The 24,308-nt window shown below is 37.4% G+C and overlaps 2 protein-coding genes across 5 annotated transcripts in view; both read left to right on the top strand.

Annotated features, from left to right (window-relative positions):
• The first annotated feature begins 1,674 nt into the window (after positions 1-1,674).
• On the top strand, positions 1,675-3,609 carry LOC108681018 (low-density lipoprotein receptor 1). Of its 2 annotated transcripts, none has more exons than XM_018169955.2 (4): positions 1,675-1,821; positions 2,187-2,306; positions 2,520-2,654; positions 3,096-3,609. In XM_018169955.2, the coding sequence occupies exons 1-4, from the start codon at positions 1,761-1,763 to the stop codon at positions 3,242-3,244; spliced, it is 465 nt and encodes a 154-aa protein (XP_018025444.1). In that variant the 5' UTR covers positions 1,675-1,760; the 3' UTR covers positions 3,245-3,609. The 2 variants fall into 2 exon arrangements, with proteins under 2 accessions (XP_018025444.1, XP_018025445.1); XM_018169956.2 differs by having other exon boundaries at positions 1,676-1,821; positions 3,099-3,609.
• A 2,011-nt stretch (positions 3,610-5,620) lies between these two features.
• Positions 5,621-24,308, top strand: part of LOC108681022 (PHD finger protein 3) — a 37,576-nt gene continuing 18,888 nt past the window's right edge. For all 3 annotated transcript variants that reach the window (XM_018169963.2, XM_018169960.2, XM_018169959.2), the window contains exons 1-6: positions 5,621-5,946; positions 17,377-17,562; positions 18,028-18,204; positions 18,510-18,659; positions 19,459-19,646; positions 21,065-21,662. In XM_018169963.2, the coding sequence (XP_018025452.1) occupies positions 17,379-17,562; positions 18,028-18,204; positions 18,510-18,659; positions 19,459-19,646; positions 21,065-21,662 (1,297 nt within the window). In that variant the 5' untranslated portion in view covers positions 5,621-5,946; positions 17,377-17,378. The remainder of the gene's footprint in view (positions 5,947-17,376; positions 17,563-18,027; positions 18,205-18,509; positions 18,660-19,458; positions 19,647-21,064; positions 21,663-24,308) is intronic.

Below are 24,308 nucleotides of genomic sequence, written 5' to 3'. Positions count from 1 at the left end.
GTTTGAGTAGGAACTGCTTGTATGAAAAGTATTAAATAGAATTGTGGGTAGGAAACTTTTTGAGTAGGAACTGCTTATATGAAAATTATTGAGTAGAATTGTAGGCAGGAAACGTTTTGTGTAGCAACTGCATGAAGGAAACGTTTCGAGTAGGAACTACGTATATGTGTATAGTCGCTGTTTGAGATCAACCTCCATATATTGCCATCGTCAGCTTTGTAGGAAGGAGCGTGATGTTGCAATTGTAATAACCTGATGGGTGATGAAGAAGTTCATCATATCTCTCCATGAGTGAGTGCCAGACCGATATTTTGTGACATTTTAAGAGAATTCCAATGAATAGAATTAAATTACATTGGAATATTAAAGTGCACTATTCGGAAATTTCTAATTTGAAATTTCAAATTCACCGTACAGGAACAGCGACAGAAAAAGTTACATTCTCACGATTATCGGTCACCTTATTAAGAAATTCCAATGAAATGAACCTAATTGACAGCAAAAGGGGTTACGTGAGCATGCATATAGTCAGCGTCGGACGACACTGATTTGCACAGTCAGTGGATAATATCCAATATGGTATATTAGGATATCCACAGGATATATTATGTACGCATTATCTACATGAAACAGACAGTAAAAATATGTATTCGCGCGTTGAACCGTCCAAAATTACTCATAGAAACCCACGTGATTGACTCGACGCCGGATGAATCAGGCACGTGAGAGGCGGTGAAATGCTGCTCTGTACGCACGCAGACACTCGAGCGTCTGCCCTCGTGCTCGATGCGGCGCACGTCAGGAGATTTTATAATCAAAGTATAAGCTTTTATATTTTCAAAATTTAAATTAGCCTCAGAGATGTCGAGGGCTCAAAAAATACCAAGGTATTGCATCTCTAACGGGAACTTCTAGTATAGACAAAGTTTTCCGTAGTTGTCGAAGCAATTTTAGCAATTGTGGGGCAGTTGTTGTGAATAGATGTTTATTACATTTTCATTAATGAAGTTTGTTATAATAGTGATGCAAACAATTTTAGGAATAAATATTTAAAACGAAATGATGTTGAATGATCTCGTCACTTTACGATAGCAGCGTTGACAGAAAAAGATAAAACGTTTTATATGGTAAATATTGAACGATACTGCATACATTATTTTATTCGGGAACACCATTGCCATAAACTTGACTCTACTCTCAGCAATCGTGGTGCAAAAAAACTAATTTGTAAAAGTCGAAAGTTCCGTAAGAAAGCCTTGTAATTATTATCAATTATCGAATGATGGTTCTTTATCTGCGGACATGTTGCCAATGCATGCAGTTATCGCGAAATCTATTAGCGATGCGCCATAGGCGTGCGAGAGACGCGGCAGATGGCGATAGCTCAGCAATTCTCCCGTAAACCAATGAGAAGATATAGAAGGAAAGGAAATAAGAACAAACTAGTCATATACATAGGTACAGCCACGCGGAGCAAGTGAAAACTACTTGAACTACGTTTGAAATTTCATGGAATGTTTGTACAGATATCAAGAACCGTGCATACAATTCTTAATGTGCAATAGTTCATGCAGCGGGTTTTTCTCTACATCTCAAGATATCGCTTGGGAATTTAACATCTGCTGCGGTAGATCCAGATAATCGATTTCTGGGAATGACAGATAACTGAACTAGAGACCGTATCATCGAGTCGGCCCGTGTTGAACAACTCACTAGTGCCTTGAACGTTGACTCCACAACGACTCCCTGACCCCGCCACCATGAAGGTTCTGCTGATTATTGCTACATCACTCAGCTTCGGCTACAGTTCAGTCTTGCCTCGTAAGTTATTTCATCATTGTGCACTCTAGAAATATTCCCTATCATAACAATGACCCTGATATACATGCAACTCGATGCGGACGAACCTAATTTTGTATTTGCAACACAAAATTGAGTGCATTAAAGTTTGCCGAAGAGTTGGTGAATTATGAGCTTTATATTTGGATACATTGTCCTACCTTAAAGTAAATATAATCTTAAATGTAACGTAATCTTAAATGTAACGTAACTGTCATCGTACAGAAAAGAAGCTCAGTTAATTTCATTAATTATCTGTTAAATTATTGATACTATAATTTCAACGATTATATTATATGAGCGAAATAATACTTATGCACAGCAGTTGATCCGATTTGTTGCGCTAGGCGTGACCGAGTGCAACGAAGGCTACTTCGAATGCAGCAACGGACTGTGCATCCCCAACTCGTTCGTGTGCGACGGCGTCTATGACTGCATCACTGGCAACGATGAGACCAACTGCAGCGGTACATTATTTGTTAATGATGATGTTATAAAGTTGATAAAGGCACAAAGTTCGTGGGAAACCGAGGTTAAGGGCCTTCCAATTAGATGACTAGAAAAGTTTCCAATTGTGTATCAATTGTCTTAACTTGTCAGAATGCATGAAATGAATAACAACATTAAATGATCACCGGAGTACTATTAATTAAGATATCAAATTGTTTGATGTCGTGCAGCCGCGGAAGACAAGACCGGTGACTGCAACGACGCCTCCTACCAATGCGACAACGGCTTGTGTGTTCCCATCAGCTATGTCTGCGATGGCGTCTATAACTGCATCGGCGGCGACGATGAACTCGGCTGTCGTCCCGGTGAGCTGGGCCAAAAATTAGGCCCAGATAAGTAAAATACAGCACGATATTGATGAAATTCTACATCTAAAATAAAATACAGAAAACCGTTGACCTATTCGTCCATTAGCGTCTCGATCGTCGCTGTGTCTCATTTGTCTAGACATGAAGCGCAATGAAACGATTATTGCGCTTCCTCCTTGTTTGGGCGTAGAAGAGAACGTTTGTACAATGATATGTCAAATTCTCGTGATGCTTAACTTTTATCCTGAGGACTGCTTGAATGCTCCAGGATAGTGCTGACGCACGCTATATATATTTTAGTTCTAAGATTTAGCGCTATTTATTTCTATCACTGATGTTTTTAAAAGTCATTTTAAGTGCAGTCTGATACCCGTTGACCTAATAAAATGACAAGGAATGGCAGAAAAATCCTTGACTGCGTTAATTATTTTCTACCAGCAGAGACCAAAGAAAAAAGCTTGGAGGCCAAAGATGGCTGTTCTGAGGAATACTTCACATGCAGCAACGGCCTGTGCATCCCAGTCGCGTATAGGTGCGACGGCGTTTACAACTGCGTCAGCGGCAATGACGAAACCGATTGCTCTTAAGCAGGGTCATTCATGTTATTAAGCTCTGCTGAGTACATGACACGGGTTTTATTACCACCATACTTAATAAACGTCAAAATTGAAATGTATTTAATTATTTTTGATCTCATTGCTACAATCCGTTCCCGAACAATCAAATCGAAAGTATATCATCAAATGGTATATTTTAAGGTTGGCATTTAGAATTCTAGAGGCGGTATGTTACGAACAAAAATTAATATACGTTTGATACACGTAATTGATTTAAATACATGAAATACCCACCGTTCAGGTACTGAGCTAAGCTGACCCCCAGTCGGGCACGTCTCGGGCTAGAGTATGGAATTTTTATGGTTTATTACCAGAAAAAAATATCAGATACTTTCTACCGTCTCCTTATTTTTACGCCTCCTTAGTTATGCTTGGTATTAGAATGCGTCGAGCTCTTGTGACATTGACCTTAATCATACATAAGACTGACGAAAAAATGAAGGAAAAATAATGATATAGTTTGTTAGGTCGCACATCACAGTATCTATCACTTGCCTGAACCTTGTGAAACTGGCGTATAATATTTAGAAGTGACCTTACTATTTCAAACGGCACAGTCGATTATACAGAAAATATAAAGTACTAAACATTCATTGCATATATTCATCTCAAAAGTATCGGAGTGTTTTATGATTTAGAGTTATACGCCAATTTGCGGCAAAACCCTAATAGAGAATTCGCCAAACACGCAGGTCCAGGACAAATATACGGCCGGACTCGCTGCCAGTCTCGCGGCTGGTCTCACGGCCAATCTCCAAACGCAGCTCAATAAATAACGCTCAATAATAAACGCAGCTCAATGAAACTTGGTACACGTAATTATTAGGACCTAACAGTGATGTTTAGCTTGTGAATTTTTTCCATTCCACCTTCATTCGTGAATTATAGAGCAATTCGGGCCGAATTTTGCAGTGACCAATGAATTGAATTTCTTCTAAACTACGGAACAGATTTGAAGGAAACTTTAAATATACAAACCTTACCTCCCAACGACGATGTTTAGCTCAGGAAATATTTTCGGTTTTACTTTCGTATTCGAGTATTTTGCTGTTTCAACTTCATTTGTGAGTTATACAGATAAGGGCCGAAATTCGCATTGACCAAGAAATTTCTCTTAGACTACTGAACAGATTTGAATGAAACTTTGAATATACATTCTAACCTCCCAACGGTGATGTTAAGCCAGGGAAAATTTTGTCGATTTGTCTTAGTTCGCGAATTGTACGGATATACCAAGAAACGACCGGAATTTCTTGGGCCGATTTTTAAATATGCATGACAAAGAGCTGTATACGTATAGCCGTAAAACTCGAAAACGAATGCTAAGTCGAAAAAATTGCCACGAGCTAAACATCGCCATTGGGAAGTTAGAATTGGAGATTCAAATTTTTATTCAAATCTGTTAAGTAGTTTAGAAGAAATTCTTGGTCACCGCAAATTTCAGCCCGAATTGCCGTAAATCTCACGAATTAGGGTGAAATGAAAAAAATATAACTCAGTACCCACTGCAGTGAGTGACAGAGAGAGCATTTTCTCGTCGACGAAAACTTGAGGTCACGGACAGACGGACGGACAGACAGACAGACGGACATGGCGAGCACAATAGTGCATTTTTTCATAAATGAGAAAATGCGCTAAAAACAAAACTCGCGAACGAATGTAAAACTGAAAAAATCGTGTCACGAGCCAAACATCACCGTTAGAAGGTTAGAAATGTACGTATATTCGGTTTCGTTCAGTTCTGTTTAGTAGTGTCAAAGAAATTTTTTGGTCACTGCAAGTTTCGGCCCGAATTACTTATAACTCACGAATGAAGGTGAAAAAAAATTCACAAGCTAAACATCACTCTTAGGTTCTAATGAATACGTGTACCAAGTTTCATCTAGCTGCGTTTATTACCTTGGGAGATATTCTTTGATCACAGAATTTGGAGATTGGTCGCGAAACCGGCCGCGAGACCGGCCGTAAATTTGACTTGACTTGATAAGTTAGACGCTTGAGGCCTTTCACAGAGGCCTGTTCGTCTCTTCGAGGCCATACTAACTTTTGTACTATTAGCAAAATGCGGGGGCGGCTGGGTTGCAAAAAAAAGTCAGTGTCTAGTTCTGGCATGATGGAAATTTGTTCCAGTCTTCAACTCAAACACGCGACCGTATAAGTGTCGAGCCGTCCTGTTCTGCAAAAAATTAGTCGATTACAGTCGTTTATCTTTGTCAGATGCTTGAACGACACTTGAATTATTGCGAGTATATGTCTCATATTTAAAAAGAATATTCAATACTCCAATTGTTAAAAAAAACTCACTTTGCATGCGCTTCTCTTAACTCACTTGTCAGTTAGCCCGTAGATGCGCAGTTCTAACGTCTTGAAACAGTCCGGCCATGATGGCTAAAATAAGGTAGTCGTAGGGTCGTGAATGAGAAATGTGTTATTATTTCTAATTGATGGTAGAAGCTTTGCGTGTGTCGCAGAAACCGGAGACTCAAATTCTTACATGTAGTATTTATTTGGTTTGTAGTTATATTATTTCATAAATTCGCCAACGCAGTAACGTTTTATCGACTGAAATTAGTTCAGCCGCATCGATCGTTCATCGTGCGACGTAACCGCTCATCTCGCAAGATTTTTTCTTTATTTTGTACATTCTGCCTGAAAACTTCATGACAATTCTGGTGAGTCAAGTTTTTTATATGAATTCTAAGATGTACCTAACCACTTTTTAGCTCTCTGAGCTGGATAAAAACTATTTAACCGGTAGGCTAAATTGACTGACATGACTTGGCCTAACTCTTAAAACGGTAACACCGTGCGTTAACAGTGTGTGCTCAATTTGGTCCTGTTTTTATACAATATTCTGTTTTAATGCTCGTTTAGTCGTTCGATGATAATCGATATTGTGTCACCAAATTTAAAATTGAAATCTTTTATTAATAAAAGTAGTTAATGACTAGGTATAAGTACCTACTTTTGAACTTTTGGTTATGTGTGGACTGTGGACAGTGGAGATGAGATGAGTTCTAAAAATGTGGGAAATTTCCAATTGGCTTTGAGTTTGAGAGTTGAGACTAATGTTGAATACCTAATTATTTTTTTTTGTAATTTTAAGGCTTGGGGCAATGCTTTTGTAGGGTAAACACACCATATTCTGAGACTTTGAGGACATAGCGACTAGCGAGAAAGGAATGGCTAGTCTATCATGTATAGTCATTACTCTTGAAAGTTGAAATTGATTTAGGCTACCTACTCATAGAAATTACTTCTGATTCTGAATTGGCAGTAATGCCATGGCAGTCCAGAGTGGAATTCTAAAATTGGTGGTCATGGTACACTTAAAAAAGCCTTTTGCCTTTAAAAAAATGTTCCAGGCAGTGGCAGGCACTAGAAACAGGTTTATAGGCTGTCAGAAATCAGCCTCAAAAATTGGCATGAATGTTAGTTAGCCGGGCCCTACGTTACGTTACGTCACGTGACTCACGTCAGGCAACACAGAGAAGGTCCCAAGATTGTTAATTGTGCGCCTCACTTGCAGATAAGCAAGAGGGATCTACAGAAGGAAGTACCATTTACTCCTGCCGTTCAAAGTTTCAACTTTACTGTACTTTCACCATAGGTGTAGCAGGAGAGACAATCAAGAGTCCTTGCATGTTAGGTTGAACATAATGGTTTCAAATTAAATATAAAAAACATTTATTGCACCTATTCTGTACGTCAGCTTTCAAATTGAGGATAAACACATTGGCAATTGGAGAAACTTCTCGAAGAAAATGCAATGCACAACATGACACTTTACTCAGTTGACTGATTAGAATAGAGTACTGTACTTGACAATTTAGCAATCAAACCTTTAGATTCTGTGAACCTTGTGATTTCTTCATTATTAAAACTTCAGAAGGCTCACAATTGATCGCGTAAAGTTTTCATTCAATTATCGTCTCTAAGTTCGGGAGCATTATTTGCAGTTAATGCAGTTACCTCACAGGCTCACACACCGATTGCCTAATGAGAACTAACAAGTAAACAGTAAACACTAACCATCATTCCTGCCACTTTGGCTGTTGCACACGATTGATTCTGCATGTATAACATTTACGATTTATGAAGGTTATTAAACCATTCTGTTGAATGTTAGTTACTGATGAATTTGTAATATAGAAGAATTCGTATCTATAATTTTTTCGCATTAGTATATTGATGGCTGGTGTCCCTGTGGCCTGCTACCTTCTTTGTTTGTTTTTCGTCAAGTTGGTAATCCTGATCGTAATGGGAGTAGTTTCCATGTCTCAGCTTATTGCATCAGTGGTCAGTTTTGTATTTGTGGATTGAATCATAGGTAGTTTTTCATGTATTTGTTAATGAATGTACATAGTGAAGATGTTATTCTTTGCGATTTCCATCAATAATGATATAACTACATTATTGTATTACGCACTTGAAATAAGAAGTGTAGCATTACGCATTAAATTAGCATCAGTGCATTAACATTGTGTGCATTTGGGGCGGTCCATTCTAGCTTTCTAACGCTGATTGGATTCCAGTGGCTGTGACGTTGGATGCGTTCAAGCGTTGATTGGATCCTTGTTACTGTGATGATGTAAGCTCTATTTTTTTTTCAATGAAACAGCTGTGGCAGCTTGCAGAGACTTGTCAGTGATGATGATGGACTGAAAGTGTAGGTATGCTGGGCTTTCCAGATTTTTAGGTCATGCTTTCCGAATTGCTATGTTTACCAGTTAATATATTACCCCTCTGGAATTCCACACTGCGTGATGGCACTAAAGCAGAAAATTGGGCAGACACAACCTGTGAGGCTATGAAAAGGGCATAAAGTAAAAAAAGCCTGGGAATCAGTCCAATTCCACCTGTTCCTATGACTTTTTCCCAATTTCTTTAGTGGAGGATGGAATATATATCAAATAGGAATATATCAAAAGTGATAAATGGGGCACCAGACCTGGGCCAGAAGCCTCTATTGTGATACCAGGTCCTAATTACAGCAGAAATTAGCTTTGCCATTGTGGAACAGTTTTCTTTCTGGAGTCTTTGTTTGATTATAGCCCATGAGTTTTCAACAAGATTGATGTCTGGAGAATTTCCAGGCCAGTATAAATTATCCAGTCCACTTACTTCAAAGAATGTGTGCATTGTACGTGAAGTATAGCATGCATTGTACGTGAACCTGTTGAAAAATGCCATCTCCATCAGGAAAGTCCCTTGTCATACTAGGAAGCAAATGACTCCAAAATAGCCTTGTATGTATCACTATTCATCATTCTCTCTATGTTAATGAGTTGTCCAAGGCCTTTAGCATTAAAACCACCCCAAAACATCTTAGGTGGATGTTTGCTAGGTGGCATTTTTTATGAATGACAGTAGAATAAATAAGAACCATAACCCATAAAACAATGAATCTGAAATGTGTAAATCACACATATAATTGACAATTGAATTCTAAGTAGACTAATATGCCAACCCACCATCATTCATTTGTACACAATAATTTAGTTATGGTGTCATTCTATACCTGAAAAAAGAAAAAGACATAGGGCAATATTAGACATGATTCCATTAACTATTATTAGCATCAGCATGAAATATGACAAATAATAAACATGTTTGCAGCAAATTTAAACAAAGTTATGAAATGGAAAAATATAACTCAGTACTCCATGCAGTGAGTGGAAGAGCGCATTTTCTCGTCGACAAAAACTTGAGGTCACGGATGGATGGACAGACAGACAGACGGACAGACATGGCGAGTACAATAGTGCATTTTTTCCATAAATGAGAAAATGTGCTAAAAATAGACAATTGTGAGCTAAACGCATAAGCTTTGTCTGCTCCTAAGATAAACCCTGGGAACACTGCTGTTGCTGCTTTGAGTCTACTATTTGGCAATCTTGTCAATTTGGACATTCATGTTAGAATGATGTGGAATCTATGAAACAACCATGAGATATCTCCTGCAAACTGTGTTGTATTTTTGCAATTGCAACTGCAGTTTTTTGTACTTTTTTTTTGTAATCTTTATTGCACTAATAATCTATGATCCAATGCCAATAATTTTAATGATCAATTTAAATGAATTTTTTCAAATGTGTAAAGCAACTATCTATAATGTAAGTCTCTTAAGTATGCCCACTTCAATCTGGGTTCCAAATTAAAAAAAAATCCATTTTGTATAAGAATACAAGTATGACCAGGTCCTCTATCATGCACTGCAGTCATAACAGCCAAGTCATTCCTTCAAATCAAAGTGTACTGTCAACCAGGGCTACTGGGGACAGTTTTGAGCATTTTTTTGTTAATAACTGTTAATAATTTCTTACCATGAAACATTTCATAAACAAGTTAAGCTCATTTTATAGCTCTTTGTGAGGGCTATTGAATGGCATCCAGGGCTATTGAATGGCATGGTCAAAAAATTTCCATATGCTATTCCTAAGGTGCCAGAAGCAAAAAAAAGTGTCCAGAGTAGCCCTGTCCGGTACTCAGGACACTTGCAATAAAACTTCATTTTAAAATATTTGAAGCATGCAGAGTGTACTCATCCATTACTAACAGTACTCTGAAGTCCTCCTCTTTCATTGTAGATGATGTAGAGGTAGAATAAATGACATCTTCAGTGATTTCTACTTGTTTTTCCTTTATTGATATTACCATAAACATTAATTACCTTCAACTGGGGTGACTTCAGCTGTGTTTTAGATTTTGTTTTGCAAACAAGAACTGGGGTCATAAACACCAGGGTCGTAAACAAGGTCATAAACGCCTGAGTGACTACTTTGGCCATCCTTTATGACCCTGCTTGTGTTTGCAAAACAAAATCAAAAACACAGCCAAAGTCACCCCAGTTGATGGTACCATATTATTGATGTGATATTACTGTATTATTGATGCTATATTACCCTCTCCATGAACATGCCATTGAACATTTACAATAACCTTGTCCACTGCAAGCTTCATATCAGCAGCCTTATAGCATTTTTTCTGTATCTGTAAGCTCACAGGAGGGCTTGTAATTTCACACCATTTTAATTGGGTTGAGTGAATTTACTATAAAAAAATATAACTCAGTACTCACTGCAGTGAGTGACACAGAGACGAAAACTTGAGGTCACAGACAAACGGACAGACAGACAGACAGAGGGACATGGCAAGCACAATAGTGCTAGTTTATGCACCATGCGCTTGTTTATATGCCTTGCCCTCATTTATGCGGCCATTTCAATTGGGTTAAGTGAATTTACTATAAAAAAGATCATGAAAAACATACCTGAAACAGAAAGGAAGGTTTTAGTGACAACCATCATATATTTTGGAGAAATAAATAATAGTTTAGGTCAGTTACTTCTCATTCTATGATGCCCGATGCACAATTATATATATAGCATTCTATGTACCATTTTGGCTGCCATTTTTTTTTTTTTTGAATGAGATAGGCAAATTGCGTCAATCGATCATTCAGGCCTACACCTGTGTTCAACTTTTATGCATGCAAAATTTTTTAATATGGGAAATATTCTTTTTGCTCTAGACCTTAGTGGAGGTACTTTTCCAAACTCACACTTTTTTTTCAACGATATTTTAGAGATAGTAAATGTATGATTTCTTAACTAGCTTTATACATAATAGATTGTAAATATGTTGACGTTTACACCACTATTTTAAGCTGCTACAACATTTAAGCTGCTACATTTCTACAAAATGTGGGATGCTCATCCCAATTTACCCTGCCCATCCCTTATTACCCCGTTTGACGGTATGACAAATTGGATTATATGAACCTGTTGCCTTTAGAGTGTATTCTGTTCCAATGAATTGAATTTTTTTGGTACTGAGGCATCAAGTGTTGCAATACATTGTACATAGCTAGCCGCTTAGCTAATTCTTATAAGGCTATAGTCTTCAACTATTTGACTATTTGTTATATATTAATTACATTATACAATTTACATGTATTAGCTAGCTTATATAAGAAGGGTTGGTTGAGATTGTATTGATTTTTTAGGCATTTAGAAAGATTTTCCACTCTAATATGAGTATTCTAATTGAAATATTTAATTTCAATTTATAAATGTGAATTTATAACTATAAACAAAACAATTACTATTATAAACTATATATAAACTAATTAAATGCAGTGAATGGTAATAAAATGTTTGAATTGTGTACATGTTTATTCTAAACAGTGTTAGCTTTTCTCATAACACAAGTCTCATATCAAGTCATATGTGGTTTGTTTGGTTGGCATTCAGTTTTTGTTTAGTATTGCTTTATTGGTCAGAATCAAATGGGAAAACGGTGCAGTCAGTCACGCACTCACTACTAGTCTGTGTGTATAGATGGTAGAGTCTGGTAGATTTAATGGACATGAAACTAGTAGATTTATTGATAGTGTTGTGCACTGTGCTATCAGCTACCTATCTGTTATGTGACTTGAATATTTAGAAGATCTACATTCCTGAAATGTTTTTGTATAATGAAGCCAGTTAAATGGTCAATATTTAGCTAGTTACCTTGCTCCATACAAACTTTACAAAGCTAATGAATAGACTTGTCAATAATTGTTTACCCAAAAATCCCTAAGTGGTAAACACCACCTTGGCCTGTTGGCCATTATTAAAGGCAATAAGTGCTTTTTTTTACCACGTTTTTCTTAGCTCGCTTTTGTGTCTGTGATGATCAAATCTTGCAATCAATATTTCATAAACTTTCCCATTAGCTAGCGCTCTGAAACTTTTCAGGAAGCTCAGCTCCCGATAACAATACAATAATCAATAATTTGTTGCACGTTTCCAGGCGTATAAACTCTAAAGGAACTCACAAGCAGGGGTTGAAACCTTTAATGCATGTCATCCTCGAGAGGATATTCGTGTTTAGACTGCATATATCGATGATACGCTTCGTATCATCGATACGTACATCAAGTCAAGTAAATTGGCTTGCAACAACGTGTTTCGTGTGTAGCAACGGACTAAAAATGAGAGAATAAAATACTTAAAAAACTAAAAAGTAGAAAATAAAATGTATAAAAAAAATTTTTAAAGACCACGTTTTTCATGTGGACTCAAAAGTAGAAAATAATTTTTCGGCAGCTACTGATCTCTGTTTGCTTTCATTCTCTTGGTCTTTTGTATTTCAGTTAAAATATTTTACATCTAAAACAAAAAACGTAGGGGTATCTTCATTTAGGCATGCCTTAATTGCAATTTTGAATTCAACCACTATTTCTAATTATATCAGCAATACACTTATCAAATGTTCAATGAACCATCGTATTCATCATATTAAGTAATCACCAAACAATTAAATACATATGTGCCCCACGTTTTTCGTTTTAGATGTTGTAAAATATTTTAACTGAAATACAAAAGACCAAGAGAATGAAAGCAAACAGAGATCAGTAGCTGCCAAAAAATTATTTTCTACTTTCGAGTCCACATGAAAAACGTGGTCTTTGAAAATTTTTTTTTATACATTTTATTAGCCATTCATTATGATCCATATACCGTAAAATGGGGTAACTTAGACCACTTTTTTTTAATGCCATTTTTTTACTAGCTAAATTAAACTTGAATTGAAACATGCAAAATACAGGTCTATACTCTAGGTTCCCTCACCATAAATTGCTGGCTCCTGCCTCTCATAGTGTAATTTAAAAAAAAGTGATGGTCTTTGTTACCCCAGCTCTTGGGGTATCTTAGACTGGGTGGTAAAATCAATTATTTTTTTTTTGGTAAAATAACTCCAAATAACTCCAGGTTTTGGTGCATTGTAGTAGAACTCTTCTAGTTACATATGCAAATGACAAACTTGAGGAAAGTGTCATAGTTTGCAAATGGGGGGTGCCGCCCCATAATGAGGGAAACGTGACTACCTAATGGCAGCCCTGATGGGGTAATATTGACTGGCTTGGATATTAAGTTAAAATTACCATATATAAGACTCTGTAGAGTCTGAAACATAAAGAAAAAACATTAATAGGTTGTCAAACATAAAATATGTTATATATGGTAATTTTATATTTACTTCCAAGCCGGTCTATGTTACCCCATCAGGGCTGACATTAGGTAGTCTTAGTTCCCCTGTTTGGGGGTGGTGCCCCTAATTTGCAAACTATGACACTTTCCTAAAATTTGTCATTTGCATATGTAACTAGAAGAGTTCTACTACAATGCATCAAAACCTGGAGTTATTTTACCAAAAAATGAAAAAATTGAAGAAGGGACTCTTACAGGCTTTAAATATCTTTTTTTTTTTTTTGTAAGTCACATTTTTAATTTTTTAACCTATTAGATATGCAAACTTTTTAAATTTTTCCATTGTATTATGTAGCCTCAGTATTAGGCCTTTGATGCCCATTGAGCCAGGGTTGGCCATTTTATTTATTTATTTTTTTTATGATTTTTTTTATTTATTAAATTTTTTTTTATTTTTTCAGCTTATTTGTCTTTTTGAGGTGTTATTTTCTATGTTGCAATTAGCCTACTAACAATAACTATCATAATGGATGGCTAAAAAGGGCACTTATTGCCTTAATAATGACCAGCAGGCCAAGGTGGTGTTTCCCACTTAGGGATTTCTGGGTAAACAATTATTGATAAGTCTATTCATTAGCTTTGTAAAGTTTGTATGGAGCAAGTTTATGAGCTAAATATTGACCATTTAACTTGCTTCAACATACAAAAACACTTCAGGAATGCAGATCTCCTAAACATTGAAGAGTCGCATAACAGATAGGTAGCTGATAGCACAGTGCACAGCACTATCAATAGATCTACTAGTTTTATGTCCTATAAATCTACCAGACTCTACCTTCTATACACACCAACTAGTAGTGACTGAGTGACTGACTGCACTGTTCCCATTCAGACCAATAAACCAATACTAAACATAAACTGAACGATAACCAAACAAACCTCATACGACTTGAAACGAGACTTAAGTTATGTGAAAAGCTAACACTTTGAAATAAACATGTGCACAATTCAAATATTTTATATCCATTCACTGCATTTAATTATTTTATATATAGTCCTATAATTGCAATTGTTTTGTTTCTAGTTTTAAATTCACATATTTGAAGATTGAAATTGAATATTTTAATTAGAATACTCGTATTTAGGGTGGAAAATCTTTCTAATTGCCTAAAAGGTCAATACAATCTCAACCTCTCAATATATAGGGTGGAGCAGAACCGATTGAGCAGTTTTGAGGTAAAATAAAAGAGTAATGGAGGTACATAAAGAAGAAAGTTTATTTTCCTAGAGGTTAACATAGCATACCATTTAGAATACTTATGTTTTGAAAACAATATCTGGAAGATGGGGGCTGTTAGCTGCAGCACACTGTTGGAGTCGTTCTCAGAGGAGGGAGTAACCATGACAGTGAATTCCGATCACTATGCTGCAATGTTGCAAAATTTCTTGCAGCCCATGATGGAAAACATTGTTGAAAATGATGCATTGAGAGACCTGTGGTTCCAGCAGGATGGGGCTACAGCCCACACAGCCCAACTGTCACTCAATGTTTTGAAACTCATGTTTCCTGGACGTCTGGTCTCTGGTGTCTCTGAGGGGTGATTTGCAGTGGCCTGCAAGGTCACCTGATTTGAGCATTTGCGATTTCTTTCTTTGGGGACATCTAAAAGAAAGGGTGTTCAGAAGTTGCCCTCACACCCTACCACAGTTAAAGGGATGGATTATTGCAGAGGTTATGGCCATGCCTCACCAACTCACCATATGTGTGAACATGCTGTAGGAAACTTCCGAGAACGACTCCAACAGTGTGTTGCAGCTAACAGACACCATCTTCCTGATATTGTTTTCAAAACATAAGTATTTTAAATGGTATGTTATGCTAATCTTAAGCAAAATAAACTTTCTTCTTTATGTACCTCCATTACTGTTATTTTGCCTCAAAACTGTTCAATCAGTTCTGCCCCCACCCTGTATAAGCTAGTTAACACATTTAAATTGTATATTGTAATCAATATATAACAAATAGTCAAATAGTTAGACTACTTATAGCCTTATAAGAATTAGCTAAGCTGCTAGCTACGTACAATGTATTGTACACTTGATGCCTCTGTACCAAAAACATTCAATTTATTGGAACCTAATACAGTACACACTAAAGGCAACAAGTTTATATGCCAATTTGTCATTCAAAGTACATTTATACTAAACCATGAATAACAATACCTCAATATAAATTAAAGACTGCCACTCAATATTTTTAAATATATGAAAAAATCGAAAAAATGAAAAAAATCATGATTTTTTATAAAAAAATCAAGTGATTTAATCACATGATTTAATCATTTTGATTTAATCATTGCCAACCCTGCCATTGACAATTTTTCTATGTCAAATAGTTTTGAGTTATGGGGGTTTTTGTTAAAAAAACAAAAAGTGATGCAAGTTACCCCAGGAGTCTAAGTTACCCCATTTTATGGTACTGATATTGTTAGTAGGCTAATTGCAACATAAAGAATAACCTTCCACAAAGACATGAAAAAATCAAATAAATAAATAAATCATGAAAAATATTTTAAAAATCATTGATTTTTGATTTTTTTTGGTTGAAAAAATAAAAAAATCACCAACCCTGGGCTGCAACTCCTTGGCTACTGTATCATGGATATTAAAGAGAAAATCTAGGGATCAACTCTACAACACTAGGTTTGTAGGCAAATAAATAAATTCTTCAGCAATTACCCACATATCTTTAGGGGATTGCATCAATGATTAACATGTGCTAACTCAGTTAAGGACTTATTCAAGTTTAGCAAGTTGTAGGATATCACTTTCAACTCCAACTAATGATACAGAAAAATTTTGATGTCACTTAGAGTGTTTCTTTCAAGTCTAAATACTTGTTGAACTTGTGTAAAACAAATCCATTCTATGATTTTTATTTATTCAGGCAGTCTTATAATGACTCCTTGCCAAGACTGGGGAACATCATTGTAGATTTAGTACTCATTGAATATGTATTTTTGACTGAAATGGTCAAGCTGAATACACTTCTATATAGTTCAGTGCTTACAGATTACCAAGATTTTAATTTTGGCATTTTCAGCTACAATTTCCAAGAACTTACTTAGTTTACTTGTAGTAAGTGAACATATATTAATTTCATTCTGATAGAAGTGTCTGCTTCCATGAGGTCTAAATTTCAAATGTTAATCAAATGATCATAATGCCATAACAGAATAATATACAAATCTTTAATATATTAAAGATTTGTTGTAATATTATCGAATGTATGTTGCAATATACAAACTCCAGTTTTCCACACTGTACCACCTCTTGAGTTATTACTGGCTTTTTTTTAGCACGAGCTCAGCCGGAAAAAAGCTTTTTGTATACATTAAAATTTTGAAAATTTATGAATGGTGCAACAGGCTAAGACTAAGACACGACTGCAGACATGTAATAGAGGAATCCGCATTCTGACAAAGCAGTATGAAAAAATGTGCAGCTGGAATTAATCATTTGTCTTCATTTATTATCCTGCCCCGTGTTGCAAATGAAAAGTTCTGTGATAGGAAGATTTCACAAGTATGTATAATAATACCCAATTGTGAATCAGAGGAACCTAGTGAGGCATCCCGCTTGATGCTAAACGCTCTACAAGTTATTGATGCACTATAAATTTGCTGCTACCTAGCTGTGCAAGGCATCTCTGATGATGCACTTGCTGCAGAAAATAGCCTTTAACCCTTCAGTCAGCATTTTATTTCAGTTGTATTCTAATGTAATAAATTGGTTTCAAGCTTTTGAACTCTCAGTTTGAATTACTTAAGAATTGATTACTTAAGAATTGTTTGCTTAATTACTTTCGAATCAGGCTTGCTATATGACAATAAAACATCATTCCCTCTTGCTTGGCTTTGGTGAATTGTGGTATCATATACAAAAAAGTACCAAGATCCTGTTGTAAATTACATGACAAATGCCACAGGACATGATTCAATTTGAAGCTTTTCTCATTATGAGCCTAGTTATCAAGTTAATTCATAAAGGTTGACTGGCATTTGCCACTCTGAAAGTTCTTGGTATTTTGTTCATCTGACTGAATGTGCTGTAATTTTGCAGGAATGTCCAGCTCATTTGTGAAAGACTGCAGTGATGCCTCCACTCCAGCCAGCAGCTACAGGAACAACAGCGATGGCTTGAGCCTAAATGCTGCTCCTCCTGCAGCTTCTGGTGGCAACAAAACTGTCTTCATCATCGTCAATAATGACTCGCAAATTGACCAAGACCAACTCTCTTCCATATTAGGTGAGTCAGAGCACAGCTCTCTTCCATGCTAGCTGAGTTTAGGGCACAGGCCTCTATCATACCAGGGCAGTTTTAGGCAAATCTAAAGTTACCAAGTTTATTTAAATACTTGATGATAATGATATGCTAGACTGCATTGTTAGTGCAATCAGAAGAAATAATCAGAACAGGCAATAGTTTGCATCAATGTGCACTGTTGCATCTCCACCTTGGATCATTCTCGGTCTTACGGTCTTACCGTTAATTTAAAAGTTAATAACATCTCCATGTGTTGCTCCTAATACCTGAGCATCACATTGGACGTAATTTTCAGGCTTGTCTTGCACTAGTTGTACACATAGTCGATTATCGCACTTTGTTGACACAAAAATTTCTTCAGTTTTTTTTTCATAATCTAAATTATAATGTAATAATTACTCAGTAAATGGTGGCTCTAATGTCGTAAGCATATGTTTTGTATGACAGCCAGTCACGCGGGCGCCTCGAGCGAAGTGAGTGTGGTTCAGATGGCTGGTGGTGGTGGCAGCATGAACGACGTCACGCAGCATGACTCCCCCGACGCTACCTCGACCTTGCAGGCTGCTACTGCAGTAGGGCTCCTCAACTCAACCTCCACCAACTACCAGGACCCTTTGGACTCTGGTGTGTTATGAATTTAGCTTTTGTGGTGTCTTTAAGTTGGATTTTTTTTCATCAATACTTCATTGAATTTGATGAAGCTAATTTTTAGATTTTCGTTGAAAAACAGATTGGGAACTTTATGTTTCTACAACTGTTGCAACCGTTTACAGAATAATTTTGCATGTATCCTGAATTGTCCTGAACTTATAAAGCAAGCCAACAAATTATCGACTCAAAGACTCAAATAAATAAAAACAATGGCGGTTAATATAGTGTAGTCACTTTCCATGCATATTTGTCCCTGACAATTAAAGGATGACGTGTAGTTTCAGAAGTTGGTGCAGGAGGTTATTCTGAGCTGCCACTGGATGTCGAGTCACTACACCAATTGGAGAGCGTCCTATGCACGGACGAGGCGCGTCATCTGCTAGCTTCAGATAACCTCCTGGACATTCTGGGCGCTGCAGCTGCTTCTGGTACACTCCAACGACTTCAAATCTTTAACTTGATATTTCTCACTCTAAAGTGATGATATTTCTCACTCTAACGTGATGATATTTCTCACTCTAACGTGATGATATTTCTCACACTAACGTGACGATATTTCTCACACTAACGTGATGATATTTCTCACACTAACTTGATGATATTTCTCACTCTAACGTGATATTTCTCACTGCACTCTAACGTGATGGCATTTCTCACTCTAACGTGATGATACTTTTGACTCTACCGAGATTATACTTTTGACGCTAACGTGATAGTCTTACCTGTCTGCAGAGACTTGTGTGGATATGTCCTTGGTCACACTATCATATTTATCACGATAAATTTCACTCGTTTGGTTGCTGGTCTGGTATAATACATGTCAGATTACTCAGATATAATCATTATTGCATTGTGTATTGATTGCTGCCGTTTCATATGCATGGTCAGTCGAGCTTTACTAGTGCTGATCAGCTCACACTTATTCTACACCTACTGAGCTGAGTGTTATTGAAAGTAAAGAACTATTTTATCTCTTGCTATATGGTGCTCTGCAAACTTTTATTTTGGATTTTTATGGTATAAAACCTTTTAATTTTTTTCACTGATCAAGGCGTTAATTTAACAGCTGTAACGCTTTTTCAATCCAAATGCGGATTTATTCTCAGATACATTCTTGCATTTTGATAAATACAACTATCCTATTCGTGGTAATAATTAATTTTGAGCTTTTTGTCGGATAATTTTTCTTTTGTTCTTCTGATATGTTAAGTAAAATGCGTGTTTCAGGCGCATCAGATTGTACACCTGCCGGCGACTCTACTTCTTACCCGACCGGCCCTAACCACAGCACCGCGAGCTGTGCCCCAGTGACGGGTGCCTCCTCTGGTGCTGGCGGTAAGGCTGGTCGTGGCAGAATGAGAGCACCTCCTAAACGACGGTCACAGCGCCAGCAGGACAAGGCTGAACGAGACGAGGTCAGTGCACAACACCAGAAACTCACGAATCCTGACATTATTTTAATATGATGGTTCATGTTGAGCTTTGTTGAGGCAATGTCGACAGGCTGCTTATTATGCAACGTATGACAAACATTTTAGGTGAGACTTCAGGATTTAATGATTATGTATTTGATTTGCTTCAGATTTGACTTCATGACGCCAACCAGGCAATAAAAGTAAAAAAAATTTAGGCTGGAAGTTGTGTCTTTAGGAAGAATCATTCAGTTACTCATGTTAATTGTAGCCAGCACTTGGTAATCTCTGGATGGTCGAATAGTCTGCAATTTTTAGGTGCTCATGTCACTATAATTGTAACTAAAAGCTCTCTGACCTGCCGATCACTTACAATCTAATTGTCTCGTATTGCTTGTGGTTGTTTCAGATAATAAAACGTCCAGCAAAAAGTGAAATGTTGAGTTATATTTTTTGGCTTTTTATGATGGTTAAAGTAATTGATGCCCTCAATTTGAATGTAGAAATAAGCTGGTGCCAGGCGGGCTTTCTTAACGCACTGAATACATTTTATTGATGTTAATTTTAGAGAATTTTATTCAAATCCGTGTTATTTCGCATTCATCATGATAATGTTGACTTTCAGCTTAGTTCAGGTGAGTAACGATGGAGTTTATACTCTCTTTGTTCATTCTCATTAATATTGAATAAGTTCTTTTTATTCACTTAGAGTTTCTGTTTTTTTCTTGTTCCTGGAGCCCATTTTTAAATGGAACTAAATGGTTCTAATAACTTTCTCCTTGGTACACCGCGTAAGTCAACAACAAGGAATAAATTTGATGGTACGAAATTCGTAGGATATGCTACTGTATGATCTGGTTCGTCTCGTATTTTCTGTTGCTAATAATTTTGGCCTATAGTTAAATGTCAAGTTTACTGAGAGTAAGCGGACTAGACGCGACTAGTTTGTGAAGAATTTTCGAGACCAAGACGGAGGAGAGTGTACTGATTTTTGCATTTTTGTAGCCTGAGATAGCATGTTGTTATCCAATGCTTTTCGAAGCTTTGTTATTGTGAAACTTCTAATATTTGAGGAATGAACGTTCACTTGAGTTGATGGCCGATCTTGGATACCTAATGCTGTGAAATATAGGCCAGCGTGAGCTGTGTGCTGCTCTGAGATGTACTTGGACCTGGAAGGTATGGATGGATGGAGGTCATCTGAGTAGCTGAACTGATCTTCTTCGCCTATCTAAGTATACAAGATGCGAGGTCAAATGAAATTTTTGTAATAGAAATAAAGTTTTGTTTGTTCTTTTGTTTAAAGTTTGTTTTTGCTTCTGTGGTAAATGATCTAAAGTTCAGCGAGAAGGTGAAAACACACCATATGGTAAATGAATGTGATAGCAGATGAGCTCTGAAACGTTGGTATTGGTGTGCAGGTGACGAAAATATTGGCAGAGAATCAGCGCATGCTGCAGCGGGAGAGAGAGGAGCTCATGGCGGCTGAGTCGTCGACTGGTTCCCTCAACCAGAACCTCGAAGTACAGGGAGAGTTAGACTATAGAAACCAGGATAGACCCAGAGAGCTTCAACCTGAGGCATCTGACAACGAACAAAGTGGAGAAAGCGACTCTGAAGAGGAAGATAGTGATGACGATGATGGGCAAGATAACAAGTCCGATGACTCGGATTATACAACTCGTGGGCTCCATAATTCTCGGCCAGTGTCCATCCCTCGAGTTGCAAAAGCCGCCACAAGAGGTCGAGGTAGACCTCGGAAAAATCCTGCTGACATGAGCTCAGTTTCAGGGCGTGGGAGATTGCGTGCGGATCATGAGGGTGGGAGGGGTGGTGGTCTTGTTTCTAGGCCTGGCTCGTTGAGAGGTTCTAGGGGCAGAGGACGCGGTAGACCGCCGATGAGGGGCAGTAAAGGTAAACATATGCCCGTTATGCCCGAAGATGAGGAAGATGATGAGCTTCCTAGCCTCGATGGTGGCAGTGAAGGCCCAGCTGCTGCTGTTGCTACGGAGGCTGAAGGTGGGTGTGTGGCGGCCGCCGCGTGAGTGCTGCTTGCTTCTCTGCAGCACTTCTCGTCAAATGTTCTCTGTGATGGAAAACTGTGATATGATGTTTTGACATCCCTTATCTATCTCATGTCGTACAAATAGTTTATAAGATTATTTTTGTCTGCATTTTACTTCCAAGTTGTTGGGTGATAACATAAGTCTGTATTTCGCTCCTAGCAGGTATTTGGTAAGGTCATATCTTGCTATGAACCAATATTGACTCGTGCCTTCATCAAAAAATTTTTTGCAAATGTGTATATGATGCGCCTGAATGGTCCTTTCGATAGTGGTCGTCGGAAATTAGTTATATTACCTGAATGTCCTTTTTATTTTTAGTAATGTAAAATATTTATTTACATATTTATTTTTTCGTGGATGATGACAACTCGTTTGTAAAAAAATTGTTTTGTATAAGACTATTCTCGACATACTACGCAGCGTTAGGCAGAATGGGCTTCAATCCAGTTCTCCGTTGCGGTTGATGACGCGTCTGATTTTTTCTTTTGAACTACGAATAGAATATTGCCTCGGCAACAAGTTCAGATAAGTAACAAACCTCAGTTCACAGGAGACTCAAGAGGCGAAAATTTTTTTTTCGTTGTATGGATTTTTCACATTCAAGTGAACCAAGAATCCTTTCAAGACACCAGCATCAATAATTCTCTCAAGACACGAGCATTGCTTAGAACGAACAATAAAACGAAGATAACAACGATTGGTGGAATGAAGCTGCTAGCTCATTTAAAATTCATTACAATTTGTGAGCTATAACCCCTGGTATTTACAGAGCGACTACAAGGTGCGTCTCGCGTAACAGTGTCTGGTGACGCGCCAGATTGCCCAGCTATCATAGCTTCATTTTTTAGGGGTCGAAATAATTCAATTTGGCAAGCTAGAAAGACTAAAATTTGCGTAAATAGTTTGATGTGTTCTAGTTCAAAATATCAGAATTAACGCGCTTAATTCGCGGTGGCAACATTTGAAACCCTTGAATTTTGATCCCCGTTAGAAACGCTAGTGCCGATCCTGCAATGGGGTTATCTGAAGAAATCATAGGAATTGAAGGCACTGCGACGCCATTCAAGATACTTCTGTCGAGTACGGTATCGTGCATGACAAGAGTTAACTTGGAAAGAAACTGATTTGGACGTTAAGACGCAGCTCGGATCTTTAACTCTTTGAAACTATCTGGCCTTCATCAGTCAATGGCAACGAACATTTTGTACTCACATCTAAAGGATGTCGACACAATCGATTCTATCGACTAAATAGTTTCATTCGGTTACGGTTTGATTTACTAACGATTATCTAGAGGTCCAGCTTAAAAAGTATTCCAAATCCACCCGTATGTTGTGAGAACCAGCGGGCACTTATCGACATACCTTGTGCGTTGAAATTACCAAGGTTGTCCAACTTGGGTCTAGCTGGATTACTTTGAATAAATTATTTGGCATATCGATCGACCAAGTCATAGGTCAAGTGAAACTCCCACGTGACCTTGACCTTCTTTTGGCAATTTAATACTAGGAGTCGGATGACCTAGAAATGTTGAATCCTCGATATAGTGCTACGCATAGAATCCAACCATTAGCCACCAAGACGAGTTTTAGCCACACATGAACTGCATACGTCCTAGACCCTGGGCGAGTGATCTCTTGATTTAATGAAACTTTTCGAAATTCGCGGCCTTGTTCTACATCAAGCGAAATTAAACGTTTGTGAGCAGCCACTACAGCGTTTTAATAACCTGTTTATATTACTGGATTAGGCCATCGTGTTATCAGTAAGATCTCATTGATGGTAGTAACACCGCACGAACGAAGGAAACTGACGACTTCCATGTTCAGATTTGGGATCTGGTAGAGGTCAATGTAGTTACATTAGGAACATACCTTTAGCTTTCTACAATTCATGGGATTAAATTCTACCATTGAATTGTAATGAAGTGCTTAGTCAGGCTTGTGTCTCCAGTTTCCTTTGTGCTTCAGATCCTTTGAAAAACACACAGCGTTGGTTGCCAGCCTCTTGACGTTATGACTGTCACCGCAGTCGGTATATTCTCTTAATTCATTAAGCCACTACAGATGTTAAGATCAAGTGCTACCTCAATTATAAAAAAATTAGTGCAGTGTGGAGTTGAAATTTTAAATACTTGTTAAATTCTGTTTATTTATTATTCGGATCTGCCGCATCAGTGAATTTTTGAAGTTTAGCGACTGCTTGTAATGTGAGTTGTTTTAAGTTTGCATTCAGATCTAAGATTTAGGTCTAGCTTGGGAATAATATACTTTAAAAATTTCGAACAACTGCAAGTCTAGACCATTCATTATTTAGTCTTAGGCTTGTCTATCGTTATCACTGTTTGATAATTGTGCGTAGTTCCGCTGTAAATTTCGCAATAAAATTAATGCACATCTGCTATAGATTTAGCGATTCTTCTCTGACGTCTCTGATGTGTTACGAGTAACTGCAATGGCGCAATTCATGTGAATTTAGTGAAAATGTGACTGGTGAATACTACTCGAAATACATGTCAATTTAGGCCAATTACTTATTCTTGTTATAGGAGATCTCTCTGTACTAAGGTGTTCCTCCTAAGTTCGGGTACCAAGATTAG

The sequence above is a fragment of the Hyalella azteca genome, unplaced genomic scaffold, assembly GCF_000764305.2.
Source record: "Hyalella azteca isolate HAZT.00-mixed unplaced genomic scaffold, Hazt_2.0.2 contig15455, whole genome shotgun sequence".
NCBI classification, from domain to species: domain Eukaryota; kingdom Metazoa; phylum Arthropoda; class Malacostraca; order Amphipoda; family Hyalellidae; genus Hyalella; species Hyalella azteca.
Note: the sequence above shows the minus strand (reverse complement) of the source record. Positions and strands in the feature narration are given on the sequence as shown.

Coding starts and splice junctions, on each gene's coding strand:
- LOC108681018 (XM_018169955.2), top strand. CDS start 1,761: ATGAAGGTTCTGCTGATTATTGCTACATCACTCAGCTTCGGCTACAGT. Junction 1,822..2,186: donor CTACAGTTCAGTCTTGCCTC/GTAAGTTATTTC, acceptor TTGTTGCGCTAG/GCGTGACCGAGTGCAACGAA. Junction 2,307..2,519: donor CGATGAGACCAACTGCAGCG/GTACATTATTTG, acceptor GATGTCGTGCAG/CCGCGGAAGACAAGACCGGT.